This window comes from Parasteatoda tepidariorum, chromosome X2, assembly GCF_043381705.1.
Source record: "Parasteatoda tepidariorum isolate YZ-2023 chromosome X2, CAS_Ptep_4.0, whole genome shotgun sequence".
NCBI lineage: Eukaryota > Metazoa > Arthropoda > Arachnida > Araneae > Theridiidae > Parasteatoda > Parasteatoda tepidariorum.
The window spans coordinates 25,656,133-25,670,761 of record NC_092215.1 but is presented as its reverse complement, the minus strand read 5'-3'; the positions used below and the strand labels follow the sequence as shown (position 1 = coordinate 25,670,761).

The 14,629-nt window shown below is 29.8% G+C and overlaps 1 protein-coding gene across 2 annotated transcripts; it reads left to right on the top strand.

Annotated features, from left to right (window-relative positions):
* Positions 1 to 7,680: 7,680 nt before the first annotated feature.
* LOC107437135 (single-stranded DNA-binding protein-like) lies at positions 7,681 to 14,343 on the top strand. Of its 2 annotated transcripts, XM_043049836.2 has the most exons (7): positions 7,681 to 7,839; positions 9,534 to 9,557; positions 10,609 to 10,638; positions 11,367 to 11,393; positions 12,248 to 12,277; positions 13,296 to 13,325; positions 14,109 to 14,343. In XM_043049836.2, exons 1-7 carry the CDS (start codon positions 7,773 to 7,775, stop codon positions 14,246 to 14,248), a joined length of 348 nt encoding a protein of 115 aa, XP_042905770.1. In that variant the 5' UTR covers positions 7,681 to 7,772; the 3' UTR covers positions 14,249 to 14,343. The 2 variants fall into 2 exon arrangements, with proteins under 2 accessions (XP_042905770.1, XP_042905772.1); XM_043049838.2 differs by lacking the exon at positions 12,248 to 12,277.
* The last annotated feature ends 286 nt before the right edge of the window (positions 14,344 to 14,629 follow it).

The window sequence follows — 14,629 nt, the reverse complement described above, 5'->3', positions numbered from 1 at the left end:
ATATATTTAATCCAACTTTTAATCCTTTTCATTATCATTTTTCCCAGTGGTATTAAAACGGAATTAAAATTTCAATTTTAAGCAAAAAAATACGTTGTATTTGAAAAAACTTAAACTGACAACCATGATCAAAACATACATTAATATTTGTGCTTAATTTTTTTAAGAATAGTGGTGATCAAAATCATTTAAAAATTAAGTTTATAGAAGAAAAAATAGCACATATTTACTACCACTTTAAATATGAAAATGAAATTTTATGCCAAATGCGTAAAAGTTGTCAGGTATGCAATATCCTTGCATAAACTAAAATTCTAGAACGTAGGGTAGTAATGTTTATCAGCTTCGTACCCTAAATAATCAGCCTTCTTTCCTTGGTTACCCGACTTTATATATCAAGACAAATGTAGAGGTATTAACCATTAACCTCAAAGATGTTAATGTTCTATTTTTGAAACGTTTATTTTCAATAAGTTGAAGATTACTAGCTCAAATGTTTCATTCTTCGCATTAACAATTGGAAAAACTGAATATTACTCTCAACCAAAATCTGTCAGTCATATAATTTTATAGATCTTGCAGTATATATTTTTTGAAATCAAACAATCGTTTCGATTTCTTTAACAGAATTACAGTGATGTCACATGTTATTAAAAATGTAAGAAGTATTATTAAAATTTAATTATTTTTTCCTGTATTTACGTATTCAATCGAAACTACCACGTTGTTATATTTAAAGCGAAAAAATTATTTGCAGTTACCTTCAATAGTAAACTGAAGGAAATATGCTAGAAAAAGTTGCTAATGTTAATATTTTGAAATAGATGTTTTCCTTCGCAACTTTTAACGTTTTTTGTCTGTTGCGCTATCCCTGGAATTAGTAGAAAAATATTAAAAAATTCCATTTAGTTTTTATGCAAACTTCCAACCAAGTTTTTAATAAAAGCATTTTTTTCGTTAGTTCAAAATGAGAGTCCGTCAGGTAAACGTTTAAAAGACGACTTTCTGAGTTTAAGATTTTTTTAAAAATATTTAATAATACGAATAAATTAATTTCATTATTTTATAATTAATCTTAAATTAAGTTTGGTGTTCTAGAGTTGAATTTACAGTGTTAGTGTTGAATCGAGTCTATTAAAAATTTAATTCAAATTACGTTAAAATGAAAAAAATAAGAACTGTCACGTACAATAGGGAATCATATTTTTCTATAAAAGACCTAGCCGAATTCACATTCTTCATTCGAGAGGAAAACAAAAGGTAAATAATCAATAAATTAGTACTGATCAAAACTGCAAAATGGTGATCTTAACAAAAAAAAAATATACCAAAACAATAAATAAAGCTAATATAAATTCTTTTTTTTTTCAATTATAATTATATTTTACCCTCCGTGGTTGTCGTTGTTGTTGTCGCAGACCATTAAGGAAAGGGGTGAGATTGTTTTTATTTTCCAGTGGCACCATCTATGGCAAATATTTTGACTTTTGCCACACACATACATCACATCCGGTAATAAGGCGGATCCATTCATACATCCATTCATTCATCCACAGATCATAATTTTGACCTGGACCAGAGAACGATAAATCTCCAATTCAGTACCCTCAGAGGTATAATTTTCGATGGGAACGTGGAGGAACTTGTGACCCGGCAGATTTAACGTGCACCCGTCAACATTTACTACACTACTTTACTACACTTAGCAAATTGGCACAATTTTTCCATTTAATAGTTTTTTTCGTTAATAAGTAATTTTTTATTTTAATAGAATAGCATTTCTTTTACTTTTCTCCTTGGTGAATTAGTACCATTGGTCCATTAATATCGGCCTTTAGTTCATAGCTTATGTTTTTGTTTCAATTAGTATCGATTACAAAAATAATTAAAATGACATAGGCATCAACAAGAGTATGGCGATTTTTTACGCTTCTGTTAACAAATTAGTAAAATTTAATGCAAACTTAAGCTTTTGGGGGTAAAGCTAATTTGTTGTACATTGCGAAGCTCTTGCTGAGCTATATCCATTTTTGTAAATACGCATTTCGAGCTATATCCGCATTCCTGCCAACTTTTACGCATTTGGCGTAACATTTTATTTTTATATTTTAAGTGGTAGTAAATATATACTATTTTTCTTCTTTTATAAACTTAATTTTTAAATGATTTTGTCACCCCTATTCTTGGAAAATTTAAGCATATATATTAATATGTGTTACTATCATGGTTGTCAGCTTAGGCTCTTCCAAATACAATGTATTTATTTGCTTACAATTGAAATTTTATTTCCATTTTAATACCACTGGGAAAAATCATAATGGAAGGGATTAAAAGTTGGCAGGTATGTATCTGTTTTTGTAAACGCACCTTTTGAGCTACGTCCATTTTTTTAAACACAAACTTCGAGCAATGTCAATTCTTATCGGAACGCATTTTGAGCAATGTCCATCTTTATTAACACGCGTTTCGAGCTTTGTCAGATTTAAAAGCTCACTGACGCACTTTTTGTATCACTTTAACCGGTTAACGCCCAGCGTCATATATTTAGTACAGCTCCTTTTTTCAAAGACATTCATTCTGGTGGGAAACTTTTTTCAGTATTTTCATTTATCTGGGTGAATTAAAGGATTCTCTGATACCACAACGATTTAGTTATTTCTGATTAGATCTAGAATTCTAAGGAACAAGTACTTTTTGATTATATGCCACCATAATATAGCATAACACAAAATGTTTTAATACACTGTAAATTATTTCATTATGTATGGGTTAGGGGCCGCTGCGCGGCCCAGGCACTCAATTTATTTTAAATATAGAAAAGAAAGTACTTTTTGATCTATTAAAGACTTTTTGAATGCCTTAACTCTTTCGCGCCGACTGTCACAAATACGTGCCAGCAGAGAACCGTATCAATCAGGGTAAAAAGATAAAACTGGTAATCAAAGTAATTCTTTAGCAGTTTATTTGTGGGCGGAGTTATAATTGTTTGATTTATTTATGTCACCATTACTTTGTTCAAAATAAAACTATTTAGTTATACTTTGAATTAACATTGATTATATATATGATTAAACTAACAAAAAGCAAAGTAAGTCCAGCAACGACTACATTTAAGTTATCGTTTTTTATTTAATTACAACTTGATTCTGATTTTGTACGAATGCTTTTCTGAATCACCCGTCCTCAAGGGGTTAACAGTAGAAAAACCAATTAATTTCGATATCATATTATTCCACTTTTTCCATAAAACCACTTTTTGTATCATTTCAATTTATAAATTCGGGACAAAACGGGTTAATACGAAAAGTCGAGCTAAAACAAGCTGAAAGATTTAATTAGTAAAAGCTTACCCGTGAAAAAGTTAACATTCAGTGAGAAAGCTTTTCGATAGTTGGCTGAGGCATCAAAAAGCCTCCAAAGGTCTTGTAAGTAGGCCGCGCAGACCATAAAGTGAACCAGTTGTGCGCATGAACCCAAAACCTTTTATAAAAGTAATTGAAAGAAATTTATCATATATATTTGAGAATTGAATCTGTAGTGGTTGTCAAGTGAATAAGGAAAACCAATAATATTCATAAATAAAACAAATTTTTAGTCATAAATTTGCTACCACTTTCTTATTTTCACTAAATTTTGTATTATATGACTCGTTCGGAAAGTGGATATCCTTCTCAGTGGTCTGATCGGACTACCTATAAAAAATCCATGTGGAGGCTTTCNATTTATTTCACTATTACTTTGTTCAAAATAAAACTATTTAGTTATACTTTGAATTAACATTGATTTTATATATGAATAAACTAACAATAATTAAAGTAAAAGCAAAGTAAGTCCAGCAACGACTACATTTAAGTTATCGTTTTTTATTTAATTACAACTTGATTCTGATTTTGTACGATTGCTTTTCTGAATCACCCGTTCTCAAGGGGTTAACAGTAGAAAAACCAATTAATTTCGATATTATATTATTCCACTTTTTCCATAAAACCACTTTTTGTATCATTTCAATTTATAAATTCGGGACAAAACGGGTTAATACGAAAAGTCGAGCTAAAACAAGCTGAAAGATTTAATTAGTAAAAGCTTACCCGTGAAAATGTTAACATTCAGTGAGAAAGCTTTTCGATAGTTGGCTGAGGCATCACCTCCTACATCAAAAGCCTCCACACGGTCTTTCATAAGTAGTCCGCGCAGACCGCTTAAAAAGCGAACCAGTTGTGCGCATGGACCTAAATCCTTTCATAAAAGTAATTGAGAGAAATTTATCATATATATTTGAGAATTGAATCTGTAGTGGTTCACAAGTGAATAAGGCAAACCAATAATATTCATAAATAAAACAAATTTTTAGTCATATATTTGCTACCACTTTCTTATTTTAACTAAATTTTGTATTATATGACTCGTTCGGAAAGTGGATCTCCTTCACAGTGGTCTGATCGGACTACCTATAAAAATCCATGTGGAGGCTTTCAGTTACAGGAGGCGTTGGCTGAGGTGACTGAGAGTCATCTCTCAAGTGTAAAACTTTAATAGCGTCAGCTGGAAGATCAATACATATATCACTATAATATCAAAAAATGTGAAAATTGCCAAAAGCATAAACACTAAAAGGAATGAAAATATGGCGAAATACTTATTTAAAATTTACTGGTAATATTTCTTTCGATGTGTTTCTATTCGACGAATTTTGAAAATTTGATTAATTTACATATTTTTGGAATTACTGAAAAACCATAAAATTTTAAGATTTTTGAGAGTAATTAAAATGGTACATAAAAAAGACTAAATTGAACTATAGTTTTCAATTATCAAAAAACTTTTTCTTTTTTCTCTCTTAAATGGCACACTTTATGAAATGTTACGCCTTTTCCTTTTTAAAACCAAATCGATTTTATGAGATTGCTCCAACTAATACTTCTGTAAAATTAAATATGCATTTTTTTAAACGTGACTTTAAGCTATTAATATGATTCTGAAAAAATGTACCGAAATATTACACATCTAAATATTAGTGATAATGAAGCAGGAGTCTTTTTTATTTTAATAGATGCATATATTATATTACTTTTGCTCATATTTTTCCTTTTTTGCATATCGTAAAATTTCAAAACAGTGCAGAATCTGATGTATCAAATTATTCTTTTAACCACTTAATTGGGTTACTCGTACACTGTACGTGTTACATACCTGTTATCTTTTTGTCGCTATATAAGGAAATATTGCGTTAGGTAAAAACTACTCTTTTTTTGAAGTTTGTAAACTAAATAGATTAAATAACTCAATTAAATAGCTTGCATGTTTATACACGTTGATTTCTTTCTATGCATTGTGATCAAATTAAATTATAAAGTCCAAAAATTAAAAAGAAAGTCATTATTTTTTTACCGCTTTAAATATATATATAAAAAAAAACTAAAATTCTGAAGAAAATTTATAGCATCTATAATTTTTCCGTAAGCTGACCCCTTAAGGTTTACCCAAATGCCTTTTCTGCCTGTAAAAAATTTGCCAGTTTAGATCAGAGATGTCAATTGCTCCGGATTCAACAAAATCTTTTAAAAAATGGTAGAGAATTGAGTACCAAAATCAGCAGATTTTGCTAAATTTTAAAAGCCTCGACACGGTTTTTTATAAGTAGTCTGCGCAGACTACAGAAAAAGTGAACCAGTTAAGCGCATGAACCCACATTCTATTTTAAACGTAATTGAGAAAAATTTGTCATATATATTTGAGAAATGAATCTGTAGTGGTAGACAAGTAAATGAGACAAACCAATCATATTCATAAATTAACCAAATTTTTAGACATATATTTGCCACCACTTTTCTATTTTTACTAGATCTTCTACTAGATTTTTACTTTCGTAAACTGGTTTATCTTCATAGTGGTCTGATCGGACTACCTATAAAAAACCGTGAGGAGGCTTTCAGTTATAACAGTAGCAATGAGACATAAGTCTTTGGATTATTCAGAAGTAAGAACAATATAAATTCAATTTACTAAATTAAGAATCATACATTAAACGCTACCACTCGAAAATATTTATCCGCTGCAGGGAGCAAATTGGCATCTCTGATTTGGTAGTCGCATTACTATCACTAGGGAAAATTATCCATGGACAGAATAAAATGTGTAATGTGAGATATCAGTATAAATAAGGCTCATTATACGCTTCTGGAAAATTTTATTAATTGACATAAATTTGTTGCCCAGAAGCAGAAAATTGCTTAATAGTAGCTCCCATTAAAATAAAATTTCATATACGCTTCTTTTAAATCTATGTAGGGTAAACCAACCAGTGAAGGAACACTACCTAGTGAAGGAACATTTCATATATATTGATTAAAAATAAGAATTTGAAAGTTTTTCTTTAGATTGATTGGTAACAATAGCTTACTGCCAAACAATAGGAAGTCATCTAGCAATGTTTTGGATTACCTGGTCAAATAGACTTCTCTGGAAAAATTTTTGAATTTGTTATTATCTCTGCAACACCTTGTTTCTTTGAAAAAATTATAAGGTGAGTGTTTGTATTTATATGTTTGAAGTGGAATTAATTGCATGTAATAGTTTTATTTTTCTCACTGTGAAAAAGAGAATTCAAAATATAGTTATTGAAGTTACGTTTTATTTTTTTTAAGCATCATAGCATAATAAAGTACTGAGATAAGGGGGTGTTTATTCACTGGATCACCAAACGATGAAAAACCAGTGAAGGAACAAGTGTTCCTTTACTGGTTTTTTTTCTAAGTTAATGAAAATAAAAGATAAACTTTAATTTTCTTGTACCTTTAGTGATGTTCCGCATCAAAAGTATGTTAAAAATACGAAAAACAACTTCTAACCAGTGAGGGAACAGGCATGTTCCTTTACTGGGCATAGATTTCCCAGTGAATGAACAGTATGTGTTAATATGTTGACACTTTAATTTTCAATTCATGATTACAAAAAAAAGTTAACATTTTCCAAGTATTTATATGTTATAATTTCAAGAGTAGGCTTGTTTTTAAATATTTGTATGGCTTATAAATTCATAAAGAGCATTAAAAAATAACCAAAATTAAGTGTTCCTTTACTAGGTGTTCGTTCACTGGTAAGAGCTGTTCCTTTACTTGGTCGTCTTACTACTTGTTACTTGAACCTCCAAAACTTTAAAACAATATTATGTAAGCTCTCTACATTTTTTTACATAATTTGTGATTAGTAACAAATATATTGACACTGTCATTTAACTGAAATTACGAATTTTGAAATTAATATGATTTTTTTAAAGCACAAGCGAAGCTTAAGTGTTCCTTCACTGGATGGTTTACTCTATATTTGCTAAGAGAAAGCGAAATATTCTGGTAGGTATACAAACATAATAATATAAAAAATATATATTAATATTACTACCAATTTTAAATTTTTTTCTGGTGCGCACGAACGCTGATAAAAGACCTATTTTTAACGAAAGAAGTTGTATACATTACACTATGCAAAATATTAAATAAAAATCGCTAAAAATGTACAGTTTCTTAACTGCTTCGATGGATTTAACCTAGCGCGTCAAAACAATTTTTGTAATAAGCAAGATATATTAATAGCGCATTCAGCTGCCCGTCAGTAAATAAAATTTCAATTTTATCTGCGACATGGTTTCAAAATTTTAAATAAATAGTCATCGTATTATTTGTTCATTAAAATTTTCAGTAGTATAAAAGCTTCCTTTTTGAAGCAATGCTATTCATATCTATTTTGAGAAGATACTGACTCCCTTCACAAGCAAAATGAATAGTTTATTTAAAGTCGTTGTTATGATTTTTGTTGTTGCTGTTCTTAGCATATCTTGCGAAGGTAAGCTATGTTTTATGAAAATCTTACAACCATTTGCTGCGTAAATTTAAAATTATTATTTTAGAAACAATACGATATTAAAAGTTCGCTTTATTTTCGAAAAAGTATTAGCTAACATAATTCATGTATTTTCTTTAAACTGTGGGATTCAGTTAAACTATAAATTATACAAAAAAGTGGCATCCATTTCTATTTTCGTTTGATTTTTGCTTTTCAAAGACGAAATACCAGTCGGAAATTAAACTGAACGTTTGTATACGTATATATTTTGACCTTTAGGAAAACGAGTGAAAAAGTTTTGACTACTTAGATGTAGTTATAGAGTTTTAGGTAATTTATAACTGCAATTTTTACTCAAATTAAGATTCCTCATCTGTTATTATTAAACTTTTTTCTTAATTTTTATCCCGATTATAAAATCAATAAATTAAGGTAAATGCTAAAAGATATTTCTTATTTCAACTAACCACTTTGCTTTTTAGTGGTTTAGAAGTTGGAAATTTCATGCATATATATTTTCTTCTGAAAACAATTTTTAGTGGTCGTTACGTAGAAATTAAATTATCGATATATGTTTAACCCTTTGACGGTTATGAACGAGTTCAGCTCGCAATCGAATCGTGCTTCAAAATGCACGCAAACGAGTTGCGTTCGGGAGCAAGATTTCGACCGTAATGGTTAGTAACGAGCACTACTCGCGCAGTGAAATTTTTCCCCAATGCGCGCTGACGAGCTGAACTCGTTCGCCATTATTATTCTGCATTGACTATGTTAAAAACGAAAAGTACGTAAAAACTGTTATTTATATGTACTACGAATACTTTAAGAAATTTTTAAAACGCGTGAGGCGAGCTATTTACCGCATCCAGAGATGCCAACTTGCTCCGCTTTGAAAAATAGTATTTCCCAGTGATAGCAAAAGTCAAGTTACTTTCAGATTAGTATTTTTCCTTTTAAGTAATTTTTTCACCACCAAATATCAAAAACTATGAATATCATATGAAATACAACGTTAAAGCAACTGTCTTCTGATTACTCTATTAAAAAGTAGGCGTAGCTGTCCTTCTCCAACGAAATTTACTACATAATTTGCTACCACTTTATTATAACAATTCCAGAGCAATTGACATTTAGCCAGAGAAGGGTGACATTTTCGGTAGCATGGCGGTGGAAAACAGCTGCCCCTTTCGACTACTGTTTGCTCGTAATACTGCGCGAATTAATGAATCGAAAACTGCTAATTTCCCTAACCGTCAAAGGGTTAATTTTCGTTACCACTTTTAAGCATTCAGAAGGTCAGCGGGAACTCTGTAAACGGGAATTTTTTTAAAGAGATTAGATTAGCAAGTTTTTCTAACACACTTTTTTCAGTATACTATTGAGAGTAAACGCATAAGATTCTATCGTATTTAATATGATTGATTTGCAACGTTAGAAATAGCGCTAGTTACGATTGAATAACTAAATAGGTAATAACTGAATAGAAATGAAATTAGTTTCTACTACTTCATTCAATTTTAGTCACCAATGGCATCCTTGTTATAAATTACATTTCTGTGGTATATTTCATAATATAAAATATTACATTCTTCAAACAGAACTTGTATTTATCATAATTTTCTTAATAAAATTTTTTTTTGGCATTACATTCCGTTCAGACGTACTCATAAATAAAAACATTTTTAATCTTTCAGCTCAGCGTAGAAGCAATAATATAGGTAAGCAGTTTTCTTTATTCTAAACACTTATCAGAGAACCTAAGCTCCCGTTCTCAGCTGGTAATATTGGTCATTATAATTATTATTTCTTTGATATCAGTTCTAGTCCTTGTCCTGTCGATTGCACAGTGGGCCAGCATCCAAGGTTTCGTGCCCAAAATTAGTATTTCGATAAAATTTGCTTCAAAATTTGGGGGTTTTCATTTAAGGGTTCTTATGTGCTGGTAAATTGAATTCACAGTTGAAATTTTGAAATACACTAAAAATCCCCGCAAAAAAAAATAGAAAATGGCGAGCAAAAAAAAATATATATAGTACGCTTAAATAATTAAATAAAGCAATGAAAATATAATAATTTTCGTAATTTTATATTGAAAACGAAAAGCAAATTATATTTCCGAAGTAATATTACAAAATAACGCCAATTAATCACAAAATAACGCGAAAACATGAAAAAAAACATAATATTTGTTTTCCGGCATATTTTGTTCACCTTTGCAATAGGGGCAAAATGGGGCAGGATTTTTCGAAAGAAGAAACATCGACGAAGACAACAACAGCAAAAGTTTAGCTAATTACCTCGTGGAACTTTTTGGAACTAAGTTTCGAAAGTCATTCAAACATTGTGAAATGTCAAATGATGAAATATAAACTATAAGTTTGTCAAGAGTATTAACAAATCCAACAAACCAAAAAATTGTACTATAATTTCAGACTAATTACTCTGATAAAAATGTAACAGTAAGGTGAAATTCCTATATATATTTCTGAAATAAAAATTTGAAAAAACATTTTATAACATATTTTTTATTGCATTGTACTTTCGTCGGTCCAAAAAGTAAATAATAATATTTGGAATGATTATGAATACTTAATTTGGGATGCATTAAGACTGCCTACACATAATTTAATTTTTGACTTTTGGTCAAAGATCATGGTCTTCTGGCCCACAGTGGATTGGTCGGGGTACCTGAGGCCGGAGTGGCCCATTACCCTTTTATCATGGGATGGATAATTTATATCTTCAACTCATGTCTTTCTTTTTCTTCAGGTGGATCTAACAGAGGGGGCAGATATCAAAGTAAGTAACTTTTTCAGTTATCGAATAATTTCCATTTCGGTTACAAAACCTTAGAATTTTTTTTTCACTAGAGATGTCAATTTACTTCGCTTTGTAAAATAGTATTTTCTAGTGGTAACGCAATTTTAAGTTATTTTTAGTTCATAATTTTTCCTTTTAAGTGATGTTTCCCCCACTACATATCAAAGTATCACATGAAAGGCAATTTTATTGCAATTATAATATTTCGTGGCTACTCTTTTAAAGATTTGGCGTAATTATACATATACTACAAGTTTTACTATTTACTTCACTATCAATTTATTAATAGTTTTGCAGAAAGTGAAGTTGTTGGCCTCCCTGATTTTGACCAATGTAAAAAAGTTACGAAAATTATGATGCAATTATATTTATTTATGTCATCTATTATCCCCTTTTAGATTGATATAGGAAAAGTACAATAATTGTACTGTCAAAAATATTTTAATACTATCCATACCTTAATATATAATCTCACAACTTTTCATTTTTAAACCAAATTTGTAATTAAAGGTATAAAATATCATTATACCGTGCAAAATAACACATTGCATACGATTAAAAACAGTGCATGCGCACATACCGTATAACATTGATAACATATAAAATAACATAGCCGGGCACAACTCTTGCAATTATTCCCGGTGATTAAAATCATCACTTATTTTTTTCCTTATTGTACAATTTAAAAAAAAATTATTTCTTTTCAGATGGTGGTAGAGGCTATGGAAACCAAGGTAAGTTAGTTGGCATGTGATTTGATTTTAAAAACACACTTCTGCTAGTTCTTTTAATAGGTGTTAAAAATTATTTTAAGGTTTTCTATTAACTTGAAAAAGTATTATTTTGATCCCTGAGGAAATTTTTTTCCCGTTGCATGAGATTTTTGATTTCTTTAAAACAGATCTTGGTAATTTTAACGTCACTGATTTCAAATCCGCACTAGGTTTCTCTTTCCAAGCTACAATGTTTTTTAATGACTTTTCCAGTCAATTTTCTGTCGAAATGCATAAATTTTAAAAAAGTTATATATAACAGAAGGTCGTATAAATTATGCGAAAACCTTCTAGGGGAGTTAGAGCTTATTATCAGGAATAAAATTGTATGTACCCATGTAATATTGTAACCATGTAATATTGTATCCATGCCTATAAATGTCATCATACGCTAAAGTTGCTTCCCTTTGAAAATTTGTTTTTTCGTGTGCATCAGAACAGTTAATAATGAGGGAAGCACCGCTAGCCGCATACGGTGACATTTCCGGATGTGGTTTTCTATGACATTTTTAATCTTAATGATGTGCCCTAACCCCCTTAGAAGTTTGTTTCAACATTTACCCAATCCCCTCTCATATATAACGTTTTTAAACTTGTACATTTAGACAAAAAATAGACTGAAAATATCGCTTAAAAACTCTTTAGGAGCAAAACTAATTTCAGGTTTTATATTCTCATGACCGAATTAGGTAAGATTGATTATTTGTGTAAATGCAAACAAAAAATTCATTCTCATCTGTTATTAAACCATAAATTATGAAGTGAGGCTTTCTGGTTTGTATGCTTTTATACATAAATAAGTTATTTATTTTTAGCTGGAGGATATGGAGGCAACAGAAACCAAGGTAAAAAATCTTAATTTCTTTTACATTAGTTCATTGTGTATAAAAGTATTGTACCTGTGTTTAAATAGTTTTAAAATTTTAAATAGTAAATTTAATACTCTACTGTAACCTGCTCAGAAGCACACAAACTATTTATAAGAGAGACGCTCCAGACGCGCACAATGACATTTCTAAGCAAGTGCGATGCAATTTTTGTCCTGATGATGTGCCCTAACTCTCCTAAGTTTGACGTAGCATTTATGCAATTATTGTTGTCTATAGCATTTTAAAACTTGCACATTTTAACAAAAATAGAATAAAAATTGTATTTAAAAAAATTCTGTTGCTTTCCGAGCAAAACTAATAACAGATTTAAAATCTATCGCTATCCGAATTAGGCGAGATCAAATATTTATATGAATGCAACAAAAAGTTTGTTTCCTAGTGCTATTAAATCAAAAATTAAGAATTGATACTTTTATGTCTATATACTTTGATATTTTAATTCATTATTTAATTTTAGCTGGATATGGAGGATATAGAAACCAAGGTAAAAATCTTAATTTCTTCTACTTTAAATAATTGCGTATAAGAATACTGTACTTGTGTTTAAATAGTTTTAAATAGTAAATTTAATACTGTACTGTAAACTATTCAGAAGTTTACAAAGAAACAATTCATAAGAGAGGCGCGCCCCCAGACGCGTACGACGATATTTCAACGCTTTGGTTCCAAGACAATTTCATTCCGGATAATGTGCCCTAAGTTTTTTGTAACATTTATGCAAACATTGTTATCTATAACAAGTTAAAATTTGCACATTTTAATAAAAAATGGACGGAAAATTTCATTAAAGGAATCTGTAGCTTTAAGAGCAACCAATTACAGCTTTAAAATTTCGCTACCCGACTTAGGCAAGATCCATAACTAGTATAAAAGCAAAAAAATGTTCGTTTCCTTGTGCTATTGAACTAAAACTTAAGAAGTGATACTTTTATGTCTGTACACTTTGATATTTTAATTAATCCTTCATTTTTAGCTGGTGGATATGGAGGCAATAGAAATCAAGGTAAAAATCTTCATTTCTTCTACTTTGGTTGATTGTGTATAAGAAAATTTGTCTTGTGTTTAATTAGTTTTAAACTGTATATTTAATGAGGGGTAATCATTGAAAATTATTTTATAATACTAAGATACAAAATAAAAGATAACTGAATAAATAAAAAGTAAATAAATAAATGTTTAGCGTTTTTCAAATTGTGCACTATTATATTAAACTTATTGTTTAAAATAATGATTTAAAAAGGTTCATACACACCTGAAAAAATAAGAAAAGTTGCAGCAATATTAAGCTGAAAGATTGTATTTTGTTATTTATGTAACATCTAGATTTACTAAACTGACCAGCAGTCTTAAACTGGCAGCAAAGTTTCTATACAAAAATTTGAAATCTGACTGATTTATCTTTAAATTTAATTTTCTTAGAACAGAGATTTTTTGCGGATTCTCGGACAGAAAAGATATTTCGAATGTTCTTTTAGAAAGTTTGCAATTAGCTTTTTGAGAGCATTAGCCATTTTACGAATAACCCTTAGTAAATTTAACTAGATACAAAGATTTTAAGTTCTAATATTTAATTCTGGAATGAATGATATGGTTAAGAAGTTATCTGCTGTTTCGTTACAAATTTGAAACCAGTTCTTAAGTATTTTCAGGTGTTCGCGAACGATGTTTTAAAATAATGTTGTCATGGAGTGTAATAATTATGAGTACTTCAGAAAATTTTATTTAGGTTGTTTAAAACAAGAATTTAATTATAAATGTTTTTTTTTTCTCCTCTTCAAATTTTTAGCTAATCAAGGAGGCAGCCAACCACAGAGTGGTGGTCAACAAGCTACCAACACAAACTACGGGTCAGGAAATATAAATAACCAACAACGAAATCAACAATCTCAAAGTGGGAGTCAACGAAATAGAAACGGAGGATCTTAATAAGAAAATTAGAAAAAAAAACTATATAGTAAAAACTATTACAAAAATATTATAAAGTTGTTTCGACTTTATGCGAATAAAACATTTCTAAATAAGTCCTTTTGCTTGTTCATTTCTTACATTGATTCAAAATATTGTTAACAAGATGTACAGACATGCCAACTTTCTCCGCTTTGTAAAATAGTATCTTCTTAACACGTTCACGCCGGGGTGACCCACCGGTGGGTCACGCTAGATTGTCTCATCGGGCGGCGCACTTGAGTGAAAAAAAAAGAGATGCCAACTTGCTCCGCTTTGTAAAATTGTATTTTCTAGTGGTAGTGAAATTTAAGTTACTTATAGCTTAGTATTTTTCATTTTAAGTAATTTTTCCACCACTAA